The 15,436-nt window shown below is 41.3% G+C and overlaps 1 protein-coding gene across 2 annotated transcripts in view; it reads left to right on the forward strand.

Moving 5' to 3' along the window:
- GLRB (glycine receptor beta) overlaps window positions 1-13,226 on the forward strand; it is a 74,985-nt gene extending 61,759 nt beyond the window's left edge. For both annotated transcript variants that reach the window (XM_034772039.1, XM_034772040.1), the window contains one exon: window positions 12,377-13,226. In XM_034772039.1, the coding sequence (XP_034627930.1) occupies window positions 12,377-12,673 (297 nt within the window). In that variant the 3' untranslated portion in view covers window positions 12,674-13,226. The remainder of the gene's footprint in view (window positions 1-12,376) is intronic.
- The last annotated feature ends 2,210 nt before the right edge of the window (window positions 13,227-15,436 follow it).

Genomic DNA, 15,436 nt, shown 5'->3' on the forward strand with positions numbered 1-15,436 from the left:
AGGGCTGGGGCGAGCTCATCACAGAGTCTCATGAATGTGGCTTTCCTCATGCGAAAGTTCTGCAGCCAGTGCTCGTGATCCCAGACATGCATCACGATGTGATCCCACCACTCAGTGCTTGTTTCCTGAGCCCAAAAGCGGTGTTCCACTGTGGTCAGCACCTCCGTGAATGCCACAAGCATTCTCGTGTTGTAGCTAATATGTGTGGTGAGATCAATGTCGCACTCCTCTTGCCTTTGTGGTTTAAGGAATAACTCCACTGCCACGTGTGATGTGTTGGTCAGTGCGAGCAGCATTCTGGTCAACAGCTCGGGATCCATTCCTGCAGCCTGAAAGAGGCAAGGCAGGGCGAACAGTACACAAACCATTGAAAGGTGGCGCCAAATGCGGCCCGAAGCACAGGGATTGCTGGGATGCAAAGCAATGCATCACGGGGCATTGGGACAAGGACCCAGGATGCCCCGTGACCCCTTCCGCCTTCCCACAAGTCTTAGCGGCAAAAAAGAAAGAGGTGCTCTGTGGGATAGCTGCCCAGAGTGCACCACTCCAAATAGCACTGCAAGTGTGAACACGCTATTGTGCAGGCAGTTGTCAGTGTGAACCCCGCTCTTTCCCCGAGGCTCTGCCCATTTCCCAAAGTCCCGCCCTGCTCACTCCATCTCCCCCCCCACCCCCCCCAGTCCGTTGCTTGCTCTCCCCCACCCTCACTCACTTTCACCAGGCTGGGGCATGGGGTTGGGGTGAAGGAGGGGGTGCGGGATCTGGGAGGGAGTTTGGGTACAGGAGGAGGCTCCGGGCTGGGGCAGAGTGTTGGGGTGGAGGAGGGGGTACAGGGTGCTGGCTCTGGTAGGGGGGTCAGGGCTGGGGCTTGGGGTGCAGGAGGGGATTTCAGGTGCTGGCTCCAGGAAGGGGCTCCGGGATGAGGGAAGGTGTGCGACCTCCCACTGGGCAGCACTTACCTCTGGTAGCTCCCGGTCAGTGGCAGACGCAGTGAGGCTAAGGCAGGTTCCCTGACTACTCCGGCCCCATACTGCTCCCAGAAGGGGCAAATGCGCCCATGGAGGGGGCGGGAGGCACATGGCTCTGTGTGCTTCCCCTCTCTGCAAGCAGCACCCCCGCAGCTCTCCCAGCCAATGGGAGTTGTGGGGGTGGTACTTGCAACCAGGAGCAGTACGCAGAGGGAGACTGCTGCCCCCAAGGCTGTGGGGCTGCGCTGGCTGCTTCTGGGAGCGGGATGGGGCTGGGGTAGGGAGCCTGTCTTAGTGGCAGGCACACTGTGCCACCTGAGATCGTAATTGACTGGAAGATCCTTTAGGATCGACCAGTCAATCGCGATCCACCGGTTGGTGACCACTACATTACTAGAATCAATCTGGCAACAAATTACCCTTTGACTCCCTCTAGTGCTTCATTAGTGTCATCAGCATCTTTAATAAAGGTCTTGGGCCCCAATCATTATCTTGAATGCAAAAAAGCACATTAGTAGGAAAAATGTGCTGACATTACACCCAAAAGTAAACATCCAGAGTGCACCTAAACCATTCTTCTTAGTAGGGCAGATATACCGCCTGCATGGGGCTTAGTCTGGCAACAGGTGTTATTCTTATTTATTTAGTCATTCAATTTATAATCAATAAAACAGAATCTATCCTGGGCTCTGGGTACCCATAACATTATTAAAGGTACAGATAAAAACAGTAACTTTCCCTCCTCCCAAAACTAGAAAATAACCAACCAGAGATTAAAATCAAACGCAAACAATACCCAGGCTCACCCAGAAATGCCAGTCCTTATCATGCCTCTCAGTCATAAGAACGGCCACACTGGGTCAGACCAAAGGTCCATCCAGCCCAGTATCCTGTCTACCGACAGTGGCCAATGCCAGGTGCCCCAGAGGGAGTGAACCCTAACAGGTAATGATCAAATGTTCTCTCTCCTGCCATCCATCTCCACCCTCTAACAAACAGAGGCTAGGGGTACCACTCCTTACCCATCCTCGTAATAGCCATTAATGGACTTAATCTCCATGAATTTATCTAGTTCTCTTTTAAACCCTGTTATAGTCCTAGCCTTCACAACCTCCTCAGGCAAGGAGTTCCACAGGTTGACTGTGTGCTGTGTGAAGAAGAACTTCCTTTTATTTGTTTTAAACCTGCTGCCCATTAATTTCATTTGGTGGCCCCTAGTTCTTATATTATGGGAACAAATAAATAACTTTTCCTTATTCACTTTCTCCACACCTCTCATGATTTTATATACCTCTATCATATCCACCCCCTTAGTCTCCTCTTTTCCAAGCTGAAAAGTCCTAGTCTCTTTAATTTCTCCTCATATGGGAGCCATTCCAAACCCCTAATCATTTTAGATGCCCTTCTCTGAACTTCTTCTAATGCCAGTATTTCTTTTTTGAGATGAGACCACATCTGTACGCAGTATTCGAGATTTGGGCGTACCATGGATTCATATAAGGGCAATGAAATATTCTCCGTCTTATTCTCTATCCCATTTTTTAATGATTCCTAACATCCTGTTTGCTTTTTTGACTGCCGCTGCACACTGCATGGATGTCTTCAGAGAACTAGAGTCCATAATGACTCCAAGATCTTTTTCCTGATTAGTTGTAGCTAAATAAGCCCCTATCATATTGTATGTATAGTTGGGTTTATTTTTCCCAATGTGCATTACTTTACATTTATCCACATTAAATTTCATTTGTCATTTTGTTGCCCAATCACTTAGTTTTGTGAGATCTTTTTGAAGTTCTTCACAGTCTGCTTTGGTCTTAACTGTCTTGAGCAGTTTAGTATCATCTGCAAACTTTGCCACCTCACTGTTTACTCCTTTCTCCAGATCATTTATGAATAAGTTGACTAGGATTGGTCCTAGGACTGACCCTTGGGGAACAACAATCGTTACTCCCTCCATTCTGAAAATTTACCATTTATTCCTACCCTTTGTTCTCTGTCTTTTAACCAGTCCTCAATCCATGAAAGGATCTTCCCTCTTATCTCATGACAACTGAATTTACGTAAGTGCCTTTGGTGAGGGACCTTGTCAAAGGCTTTCTGGAAACCTAAGTACACTATGTCCACTGGATCCCCCTTGTCCACATGTTTGTTGGCCTCTTCAAAGAACTCTAATAGATTAGGAATGTTAAATGTTATTATATTATGGTCACTATTTCCAAGTGGTCCTGTTATAGTTACCTCTTGGATCAGATCCTGCGCTCCACTCAGGACTAAATCGAGAATTGCTTCTCCCCTGGTGGGTTCCTGTACCAGCTGCTCCAAGAAGCAGTCATTTAAAGTATCGCGAAATTTTGTCTCTGCATTTCATTCTGAGGTGACATGTACCCAGTCAATATGGGGATAATTGAAATCCCCCACTATTATCGAGTTCTTTATTTTGATAGCCTCTCTAATCTCCCTTAGCATTTCATCGTCACTATTACTGTCCTGGTCAGGTGGTCGATAATAGATCCCTACTGTTATATTCTTATTAGAACATGAAATTACTATCCATAGCATTTCTATGGAACATGTGGATTCCTTTAAGATTTTTACTTCATTTGATTCTACATTTTCTTTCACATACAGTGCCCGTCCCCATCGTCTCGTCCTGTCCGTCTTCCCGCGAGCACGACCTGTTCTGTCCTTCCAATATATTTTGTACCCCGGAATGATTGTGTCCCATTGATTGTCCCCACTCCACCAGGTTTCTGTGATGCCTATTATATCAATATCCTCCTTTATCACGAGACACTCTAGTTCACCCATCTTATTATTTAGACTTCTAGCATTTGTGTACAAGCACTTTAAAAACTTGTCACTGTTTGTTTGTCTTCCCTTTTCTGATGTGTCAGATCCTTTTTTATGTAAATGTTTCTCGTCTGATGTGGCCCATACTTTATCCTCTTCCATCCTCTCCTCCTGACTAGAACCTAGAGAATCTCTATCAATAGACTCTCCTCTAAGAGAAGTCTCTGTCCGATCCACGTGCTCCGCTGCAGCAATCGGCTTTCCCCCATCTCTTAGTTTAAAAACTGCTCTGCAACCTTTTTAATGTTAAGTGCCAGCCGTCTGGTTCCACTTTAGTTTAGGTGGAGCCCATCCTTCCTGTATAGGCTCCCCCATCCCAAAAGTTTCCCCAGTTCTCATTCACGCATTGAGACTCTGAAGTTCTGCCTGCCTACGTGGCCCTGCCTGCCTATGTGGCCCTGTGCGTGGAACTGGAAGCATTTCTGAGAATGCTACCATAGAGGTCCTGGATTTCAGTCTCTTTCCTAGCAGCCTAAATTTGGCCTCCAGGATGTCTCTCCTACCCTTCCCTATGTCATTGGAACCTACATGTACCATGACCACCGACTCCACCCCAGCACGATACATAAGTCTATCTAGATGCCTCGAGAGATCCGCAACCTTCTCACCAGGCAGGCAAATCACCATACGGTTCTCCCGGTCATCACAAACCCAGCTATCTATATTTCTAATGATTGAATCTCCCATTACTAACACCTGCCTTATCCTAATGACTGAGTTCTCTGCCCCAGAGAGGTAACCTCAGTGTGACAGGATACCCCAACATCATTTGGAAGGAGGGTCCCCTCTCCTCCCGTTGACTGCTCTCCTTCCCCGAGCCTTTCATCCTCCTTAACAGTGCAGGGGCTGTCTGACCGGAGGTGGAACAAACCTACAGTGTCCCGGAAAGCCTCATCGACATATCTCTCTGCCTCCCTTAGCTCCTCCAGTTCCCAATCTGTGTAAAGCGGTGGCCTTTGCAGCATGTTCTAAAGGTTACGATTGATGCTATTTAGGACTGAGAGTGGGGAATAAAAGTAAATTCAAGTAAAGTCAAGAAAGCCCCTCCCTGGTAGAAACTCCCCCTTTTAAACCAGTGGGAGCCTAGCTTGAGTTTTTCTGTTGAGTGCAGCTGTGACAGTATGACAAAGGGATCATATATGACAGGTCCCAAGAAATTGTCTCAATTTCTGAGCCAGAGAAAGATGGAGAAAAGCCTTTCTCTTCAATTCTGCACTCAGAACAACAGGGGTTTCAACAACAGCCTCAGATTGTAAACTCTAGAAACAAAAAGTGGGCACACATGCATGGCGGAGAGGACAGATAGAATTATCGCCGCATTTCCAGATGTTCCTATCAGCATCATCTTCCCTGGCCTACACTTCAGATAGCTAAACTTCCTCTCTACCCAAACCCTGGATAAGATGTTCAGCAGTACTGGCTGAGTTGAATGAGGAGAAATAGAGCTGGGTGTCATCAGTCTATTGCAATCCTCACAGCCTCTTCAGTAACCCTCCTAACTGTCATAGAGTTTAAGGCCAGAAGGGCCCATTAGATCATCTTGTCTGATCTCCTATATATCATCCATATACATACTGAATGAAAGGAGACAAGACCGAACCCTGCAGAATTACACGCGAGAGAGTCCTTAGTAAAGAAAACCAATTGCCCCAAATTACCTTCTAGAATCTGTGAGAGTTAAGACTGAAACATATAAAGGGAAGTGCTAGGGTTTACAGATATGTTAACAGGGCCTCATGATCACTGCTATCGAAAGGCATCTGGCAGATCTAACAAAATCACATGGACACCTGTGTGTGAGAAAACAAAAGAAGATTCAGTTGCTGTTGTAGCTTTTGCTAGTGCAGAAAGCTCTAATGCATATCAATCTACACTTCAGGAGCCACCTTTACCACACAGTTTCCATAGATATCACTGGTTCTAAGCATGGAGAAAATTTTGATAATCTTTGAGGCTGTGGTAACTTTTTTTTTTTTTTTTTTTTTAAGCAAATTCTGACTTTTTAATGGGAACCATTGTGGGAGTTTGATTTTTTTTCCCCCCTGCAGAGTAACATCATATAGTGAGAAAAACAGGGAAAAGGAGAACTGTTTGAAAGATGAGTCATCTTTTCTTCGCTACCACTGGTGGTGTGATTGCAGAGAGAGATTACATTGTTAACTCTGGCAAATCCTCCTGGATTTGAAAAGTCACATTTTCATCATGCCCATTTATAGAAGCCATCCCACACATGTGTGCTGATGACTGAACTGAACATTTGCTAAAAGAATAATGACTTTGGCAGATGATGAATGACTCCCTGAAGGTGGTGATAACACCCCCAATTCAGTCAGTCTTAAGGAGAAATAGGCATATTTCTTGCTAATCGTCTCAGAGCATTGCTAACATATTTCTGGGCTTTGGCATCTGATGCATATTATGTTAATCTATGCTGATTTATAACATATATGACCATTTCTTTGATCTTACTATAGTGCTTTTTCCTTCACCGGTGTGCTTTAACCTCAGAGATTTTTTTTGCAGATTCATTACGTGCACAGTTTTGACTTTGACAGCTAAACCACTGTGTATGTATGTGAAGGCAATATTAAATACCTTTTACCTGTTGCTGACTTCAAGACAAGCAGACCATGGGCACCTTGGGTTTTGTTGGTTTGTGTCTTTTGTAGCTAAACATTACTTTTGATGCTATTGCTGTGCCATAAAGATGGTTTAGGGACAAGTGTTGAGAATTTACAGAAAAGATGGTACTTAAGTATCATGCCAACTTCCTTGATAAAACACAAGAAACTTAGTCAAACTGCCTTAAAAACATATAGGTAGAATACATTCTAGATAATGATCCTAGGAACGCATCACATTGTGTATTAGCATCAGGTTTGCCTGCTAAGGGCAAGACTCAATAGATCAGTTTTCTAAGAGAGAAAGCACAAAATGGAGTTCTAGTTAGTCTGTTATTGACCACCAAATCACACTAGAGAACAGGATGACTCGCTCCTTAAGCACCTAGCTATAGTGTGTAGAGAGAAAAAAACTCTGGAATTTCCAGAAATTATGGATGACAATTTTACTAACTCAGAAATTGTTGCAACCATTATGAGGGAGATTCTGTTACCACACCTCAGATTGACAAATAAAAAGGAATTCATCACAGAACTAAAAGTTAATGGTTGCTTAGGTAAAAGTGATCATGACTTGATTACATGTGTTATGTGCAAACAGAATAAATTTATTGTTATTTAATGTGTATTTTACCATAGCACATAGGAGCTATGGTAGAATTGTCAACGAAAAGACAGATGTGTTCAATAATTATTTTTGTTTTGCATTTGGGGAAAAGACACATGAGCGATTCATATCATGTGATGATGATTAAATACTTTCTATTCTAGCAGTTTCTAAGGAAGATGTTAAATAGAACCTTCTAAAACTAGACACTGCTAAATCGGCGAGTCTGGATCAAATATATCCAGGAGCTTTAAAAGAGCTATCTAAGGAGCTATCTGGACTGTTAATGGGTTTTTGTTTGTTTGTTTGTTTGTTTTTAATAATGTCTTAGAAAACTAGGGAAGTTCCTGGAGATTGGAGGAAAGTTAATATTGCACCAATATTTAAAAAGGTGAACAAGATAAGTCAATCTAAGGCTAAATACTGGCACGAGACTGATAGTCAACAAGAATCATAAGGGAAAGTTGAAAAGAACTTTGAAGAGAGAGTTCAAGCCTTCTGATCGAGGCATAGACCGTGGACAGTGTGAGGCTGGTGGCAGCCCCTGGCGTGCCGGGACTGGGGTCTTCTTGGAGTTGGGTTGCTTAGGAGCTGGTGGTAAACTCCATCTAAGGCTAAATACTGGCATGAGACCAATAGTCAACAAGTACCATAAGTGAAAGTTGAAAAGAACTTTGAAGAGAGAGTTCAAGTCTTCTGATCGAGGCATAGCCCGTGGACGGTGTGAGGCCGGTAGCGGCCACCGGCGCACCAGGACAGGGTCTTCTTGGAGTCGGGTTGCTTGGGAATGCAGGCCAAAGCTGGTGGTAAACTCCAAAAAGGCTAAATACTGGCACAAGATAAGTCAAGTAATTATAGGCTTGTCAGCCTAACATCAGTCCAGGCAAAATAATGGAACAGCTAATACAGAACTTGATTAATAAAGAATTAAAAGAGGGTAATATCAATGCCAATCAGTATGGGTTTATGGAAAATAGATCTTGTCAAACTAGATATCTTTTTTTATGAAATTGCAGGTTTGGTTGATAAAGGTAATAGTGTTGAGCTAATATAGTTAGACTTCTGTAAGGTATTTGACTTGGTACCACAGGACATTTTGATTAAGAAACTAGAAATATATTGAATTAAAATGGCACAAATTAAATTGATTAGAAACTTGTTAATTGATGGGTCTCAAAAACTAATTGTAAATGGGGAATCATCATTGAGCATGTCTGTTTCTAGTGAGCTCCTTCAGGGAATGTTTTTTGGCCCTATGCTATTTAATATTTTTATCTATGACCTGGAAAAAAATATAAAATCATTACTGATAAAGTGTGAAGATGACGCACAGATTGAAGGGAAGTAGTGACTCTGAAAAAGACTTGGGGATCATGGTGGATAATCAGCCAAACATGAGTCCCCAGTGTGAAAATGTGAGCTAAAAGAGCTAAAGCAATCCCTGGATGTATCAATAAGGGAATATCAATTAGGAGGGTTATACTAACTCTGTATTCAGCACTGATGACTTCTACTGGAATACTGTGTCGCATTATGATATCCACAGTTTAAGAAGGATGTAAAAAAATTGGAGAGGGTTCAAACGAGCCATGAAAATGATGAAAGATTGGAAAAAAATTCCCTATAATGAAAGAATCAAAGAGCTGAATTTATTAAACTTATCAAGAGAAAGGTTAAGAGGTGAATTTGATCACAGTCTGTAAGTTCTTACATGGGGATAATAGAGGGCTCTTCAATGTAGAAGACAAAAGATCTAGAAGGCAAGATCAATTGGCTGGTAATAAGGCAATATTTGTAGCAGCAAGGTTAATTAATCATTGAAACAATTTACTGAGGGTGGTTGTGGATTCTCCACCACTGGAGATTTTTAATTCAAGATTGTTTTTTTCTAAAAGATGTGCTAGTTCAACCACTGCTATTGGACTTGGAGCTGGGATTAATTCAAGGAAGTCTCTTATGGTCTGTGTTGTGCAGGAGGTCAGACTAGATGGTTAAAATGGTCCCTTTTGGCCTTAGCATCTAAAAAACTTCCATATTATCATGCAAATGTAGGTCCTATGTGTAATGTTTCAAGCTATTGCTACTCCAGACCTAGGATAGAGCAAATTATAAAATACCTATTATAAAATTGTTTCCACAGTCAAGTTACATTGTTTTGCCTGGTTATGATAAGACAGTGCGCACATGGAATGGAGAGTGGAGAGTCTTTTAAAACATTTTAATTTCTTTACAAGCCTTCAGTGTCCAAAAACCAATCTGCATGCTAGTTTCCAGAAAGCCTTTGACAAGGCCCCTCACCAAAGGCTCTTACATAAATTCAGTTGTCATGGGATAAGAGGGAAGATCCTTTCATGGATTGAGAACTGGTTAAAAGACAGGGAACAAAGGGTAGGAATAAATGGCAAATTTTCAGACTGGAGAGGGTTGTTCCTCAAGGGTCAGTCCTAGGACCAATCCTATTCAACTTATTCATAAATGATCTGGAGAAAGGAGTAAACAGTGAGGTGGCAAAGTTTGCAGATGATACTAAACTGCTCAAGATAGTTAAGACCAAAGCAGACTGTGAAGAACTTCAAAAAGATCTCACAAAACTAAGTGATTGGGCAACAAAATGGCAAATGAAATTTAATGTGGATAAATGTAAAGTAATGCACATTGGGAAAAATAACCCCAACTATACATATAATACGATGGGGGCTAATTTAGCTACAACTAATCAGGAAAAAGATCTTGGAGTCATCGTGGATAGTTCTCTGAAGACATCCATGCAGTGTGCAGCGGCAGTCAAAAAAGTAAACAGGATGTCAGGAATCATTAAAAGAAGAACAGGAGTACTTGTGGCACCTTAGAGACTAACAAATTTATTAGAGCATAAGCTTTCGTGGACTACAGCCCACTTCTTCGGATGCATATAGAATGGAACATATAGAAAGGAATCATTAAAAAGGGGATAGAGAATAAGACAGAGAATAAGTAGTTGCCCTTATATAAATCCATGGTACGCCCACATCTTGAATACTGTGTACAGATGTCTCCTCAGCTCAAAAAAGATGTACTGGCATTAGAAAAGTTTCAGAGAAGGGCATCTAAAATGATTAGGGGTTTGGAACGGCTCCCATATGAGGAGAGATTAAAGAGGCTAGGACTTTTCAGCTTGGAAAGAGGAGACTAAAGGGAGATATGATAGAGGTATATAAAATCATGAGTGATGTGGAGAAAGTGAATTAGGAAAAGTTATTTACTTGTTCCCATAATATAAGAACTAGGGGCCACCAAATGAAATTAATGGGCAGCAGGTTTAAAACAAATAATAGGAAGTTCTTCTTCACACAGCGCACAGTCAACCTGTGGAATTCCTTGCCTGAGGAGGTTGTGAAGGCTAGGACTATAACAGGGTTTAAAAGAGAACTAGATAAATTCATGGAGGTTAAGTCCATTAATGGCTATTAGCCAGGATGGGTAAGGAATGGTGTCCCTAGCCTCTGTTTGTCAGAGGGTGGAGATGGATGGCAGGAGAGAGATCACTTGATCATTACCTCTTAGGTTCACTCCCTCTGGGGCACCAGGCATTGGCCACTGTCGGCAGACAGGATACTGGGCTGTATGGACCTTTGGTCTGACCCAATATGGCCATTCTTATGTTCTTATGAGTCTATGGTATATCCATTCATCAAACCTGATTGGTTTTAATCATGACAAAATGAGTCAGCTACCCTAAAATACATACAGATTAATAACTGGTGAAGAAAAAGAAGTCCATGAATCTTTATCTAAAACATTTAAATTAAAAACTGACTTGGACCCCAATCCTTCAAGTTCTCCTTTCTTGCTGCTCAGGCAGATGCAGTTGCAGCATCCAAACTTTTTTTTCCTCCTTATCTCTGAAGTAAAATGTATCATTTAAAAAAAAATATTTTTGTTGGGTAACTAGCACAGCAATGTTAGTGCATTCTGTTTGCAAATTCTCTGTTTTTATCTACAAAATTGAGTTTGCAAATGTGGCACCATATGATGAACCCCATAGCCAAAATGGAACACTTGCTGATTACCTCCCCCAAAACCATTGTGATCAGCATGAGAAAAATAAGTAAATGAGCAGTGATAGTATGATGTACCTCTCTTGATGCTAGGATTTATTTTTATGCAGTATACCTTGGCAGTTTTCAAAGAGGGGTAAAATATAAACTCCAAAATATTTTTTCAGTTGATCCAAAAGTCCTGATGTGCTGTCCACTCCTGAAATTACCTGTTAAACGAGTATACTTACATTTTTATTTTTTGACTGCTTTTCTGAATATTCTAAAATGAAAGGAGTCTCTGGGAGAGGTTTTCAAACGCATAGAAGACAGTTAGATATCCACCTGCCTAGCAGTGGTCTCCAAATCTCTTCAGGCTGACTGGATTGTGTGGTGGTTTAATCTTTTTCTGGTGTTTGTAACAGCTGAAATATAAACTCTCTGCAGATCGGGTATCGGGGCCCTGGTAACTGTTTTTCAAAACCTTAGTCCTTGAATTAAATCAAATATCAATTTATTTTTAAAATTGCCTTTCTATGTACCAGCAGAGAGGGCAAGTCTGGGATAGAGACAGACTCAGCTGAGTTTAAATTCCCTTCCCTATGATCTGTTCTTCTTTGCCCCAGGAGTGTTGGGAGGACAGACAGCTGGGAGAAAGGTTGCCCTTCAGTCTCTCAGCGGAGTTTTCCAGTGATGAGATCCTCTAGCATGCCAATGTGTGGCTCTGGGAAAGTGCTGTATTACCTTTGTTGAGGTCATTATAGAGGGACAAGGACTATTGATACAAGGAGGGTGCTCTCTCTCCTTTAGAAGAGGTCCCTCTCTGACTGGGTTTAGGCATATTAGCTATCTGGTATGGGGAACCTTTCTGTGTTCAAGCTTGGTGGATAAAGTACTGCAATTTCCAGTTTCCAATCCTAATTGCAGCTTCTGAGCCCCAGTGTAACATAAGTATTAAATAATATCAATCTAACAACTTTCTTGTGCTCTGAATCCACTTAGAAAAAATATTCTCTCTCTCTGTAGCCTTAAAATATAATCTAGCAATATAGCGTAGTTAGTTCCACAGCATGAGGCACCTTGTGTATGCAAAATTATATAATTATGAATGTTTAGATTAGTTTATATGATAGACTGATCATCCTTAAGTACTCTATATTACAACCATTCCTGCAAATTAAGCTAATGTTGTGAATCCCCATCAACAAGTAATTTCATATATATTTGTTTGCTGAGTTCTCTCACAGGTGCATTATGATTGTGAATAAAATATTTGTGAGTAGATCATGATTTCCCAAACTCTTTATTTCATAGGTTGGCGAGACCAGATGCAAAAAAGTTTGCACCTCAAAATCTGATCTGAGATCCAATGATTTCAGCATCGTTGGAAGCTTGCCGAGAGATTTTGAATTATCAAACTACGACTGTTATGGAAAGCCCATTGAAGTCAACAGTGGGCTCGGGAAATCTCAAGCAAAGAACAACAAGAAGCCACCTCCTTCCAAGCCTGTCATTCCATCAGCAGCAAAGCGAATTGATCTTTATGCCAGAGCTTTGTTTCCTTTCTGCTTCTTGTTCTTCAATGTCATATACTGGTCCATATATTTATGATAAATCTTTTATTTTTTCATTTGTGTAAAATATATCTCATTTCATTATTCCCTTCCCCAGTCACGAAGGCCAGTCTATGAAATTATTTTGCATTTGCAAAGCAATATATTGCATTTGAGATGCCATGCGATTGTAATGAAAATATGGCATATTTTTGAATGAAAGCATGACACTGCAATGTCTGTGCTGAAACCAACTGTTGTATATAAATGTACAGCATACATCCTGCTTTAGGAATATATGAAGAATGATGCATACCACATTATTAAAGCAAAATAATTATCTTCAGTTATTAACATACAGATTTAAAGTGTTTCTGATAATGAAACTAATGTGCATGTTGAGTATTAAGATCAATATTCTAGTACATGTAGTATTTAACAACTCTTCTTATGACTTTCAGAGAAAAAAATCTGTTCTTGTATAATTTTAAATGGCACGGTTAAAGAAAAAGCTAAATTGTAATTAATATTCTTTAGACTTTGTAAGTAAGTGGAGAAAGTATTGACTAAGCTGATCTTGTCTATGTGAAAAAATAAAGATCAGAGAATAACTAATTTTGTAAAATTAGCTCATTTAGAAATATTACTTTGCATCCTTCAAGCAAACCCACTGCAAAAGTGAGTGAAAATGTGCTGGCAATAAATATTGGACCAACTTTTTGGTTGCCATCTCCACAAGGCACATGTTAGAAAACCTGCAGGCAGAGAGAAATTGGGGCTATAGGCTGTATTTCCTATTTCTAGAACATGCCTCCCAAAAATCTATCAACAGGCCGCTCTCCAGGCTTCTAAGCAACAGGAATTATGGAGCAGCATCACAGGGTAGGGTTTAAAATCTGTACCTGGCTTCTCTGTGGCAAACCCTTCCAAGCTTGCGGTGTAGGAGTCACAGTCTGGTCTGGTTTGCATGGGTTTGCAGTTTCTGAAGTTCAAAAGGCTTGAATATAAGTGAACCCATTCTTCCCATGGTCAAATTTCATCATGACCCATATTCAAGGTTTGCATTTTCACAAGTTAGAACAGATCACCAAAAGTGAGGCTTAGCAACTGTAATGAAAGGGACAGGTTTCTGATTCTGAACAACTCAGAGGCTGAGGCCCATACAAAAAATCTTCTTGTGTAGAAGCCAGAGAGCAGGCATGCAGTGTCTGTCCATACCAACCCATTTATACTGCTGCTATTTGTTGAAAATGAAATCCTGAATGTAGTAAGGGTGTGACACAGGAGTTCTGATGAGAAGCTGCTCTTTATTTTGTAGACCCTAATTTCCTAATAGTTTAGTCCCATGAGGACTGTAATATCATGGTTTAACTTTAATTGCTGGGTTTAGTGTTCAGGCCTGTGCTATACAGAAGTTTGGGCTAGATGATTTGGTGGTTCCTGCTGGCCTTAAACTCTTTATGACTCTATGACCCAGTAACATGACATGAGTTAGGATTACAAAAGTACATTAGCTTAGTGTATGTAGTACAGCAGTCAGTATTCACAGACTCCAGTGGTTACTATTACATTGTCCTTTGTGAAACTAAGATATAAAGTGAGACTAACAATAAAATGACTTTCTGCTATCTGAAGGAATCGAAGAAGGTACGAGCAACGTAGCCCTCCTCCAGGAGTACACAGTGAGAATTTGCTTCAGCCCTAATGCAGCAGCAGAACTGTGACCTCAGGGAATACATTTCCTCTTGAAAACTGAGTTATAGTTAGTCAAAATATTAAAATAAGACATTTCCTACTAACTGGGGGATTTACCAAAGTTAATATGTACTAGTCCCCCCGCTAAAAGATAGAAATGGGCTGGGAGAAAAGTCTGATTTTTTTCCAGGTGAATCAGAGAGTTCAACTGAAATACAGTCTTTAAGGAGAAGCAGGTAATAAAGCTTCTGTTGAGCTGACCCTCTTGTTCACAGGGGCAGATTCAACCAGGATGGGCGACAGAAAAAGCATCACATGGCTTCCATGTTGTAACTTGTCATATGTCCCTGTGCACTTGAGCTCAAAATGCATCTGACCTAGCAGCCCCCAAAACTGCACATACAGGTCTGTCTCCTCTTACGCTGGGGTTATGTTCCGCAGTCAGCGCCTAAAGCGAAAATCACGTATAGTCAAAATTACATTGAGTGTAATGGCGGACGGAATCGCCCGCACTACAGAAACAGTATTTAAATTGTTATTTTTCTCTTTTTTTGTTGTTTTTGTTTTTGCTGACCGCGTAAAGCTGAAATCGCACATGTTAAATGCGCCTAAAATGCGACAGACCTGTATAGAACAGAAAAGTTCACCAGAGCTTCAGTGGGCAGCTCACAAACAAAAACAAGTTTTAACAAATAACTGCCCATCCATGAACAAAGGTAGAGTTGTTTTCTGAGGTGCAAGGTGTATGCCCCACTTAAGCACAGAGGTGAATTTCAATATTTGGGTATTCTTTGATTTTCAGCAAAACATTGTGGACAGCTCTTACACTGCAAATTCCAATGCATGTACATAATTTCTGATTCTAGCAGTAATAATCTATGTATGGTTCAGAGATGTGCTGCTGTTCAGGATATTGGGTGCTCAACAATCCTGCATCTCCAATGTATAGGTATGCAGCCTTCAGGGGCTATTTACATAGGCAGCCTGAATATAGCCCATAGATTGGTTTCTGACTGGAGAAGATGGAAGTAACCCAAATGTTACTGGACACTGTTGAACTGAAAAACAAGCAGGTCCTCAAGGAATCAATTATGAAACATTTAGAGGAGAGGGAAGTGATCAGGAA

The sequence above is a fragment of the Trachemys scripta genome, chromosome 5 (assembly GCF_013100865.1).
Source record: "Trachemys scripta elegans isolate TJP31775 chromosome 5, CAS_Tse_1.0, whole genome shotgun sequence".
NCBI lineage: Eukaryota > Metazoa > Chordata > Testudines > Emydidae > Trachemys > Trachemys scripta.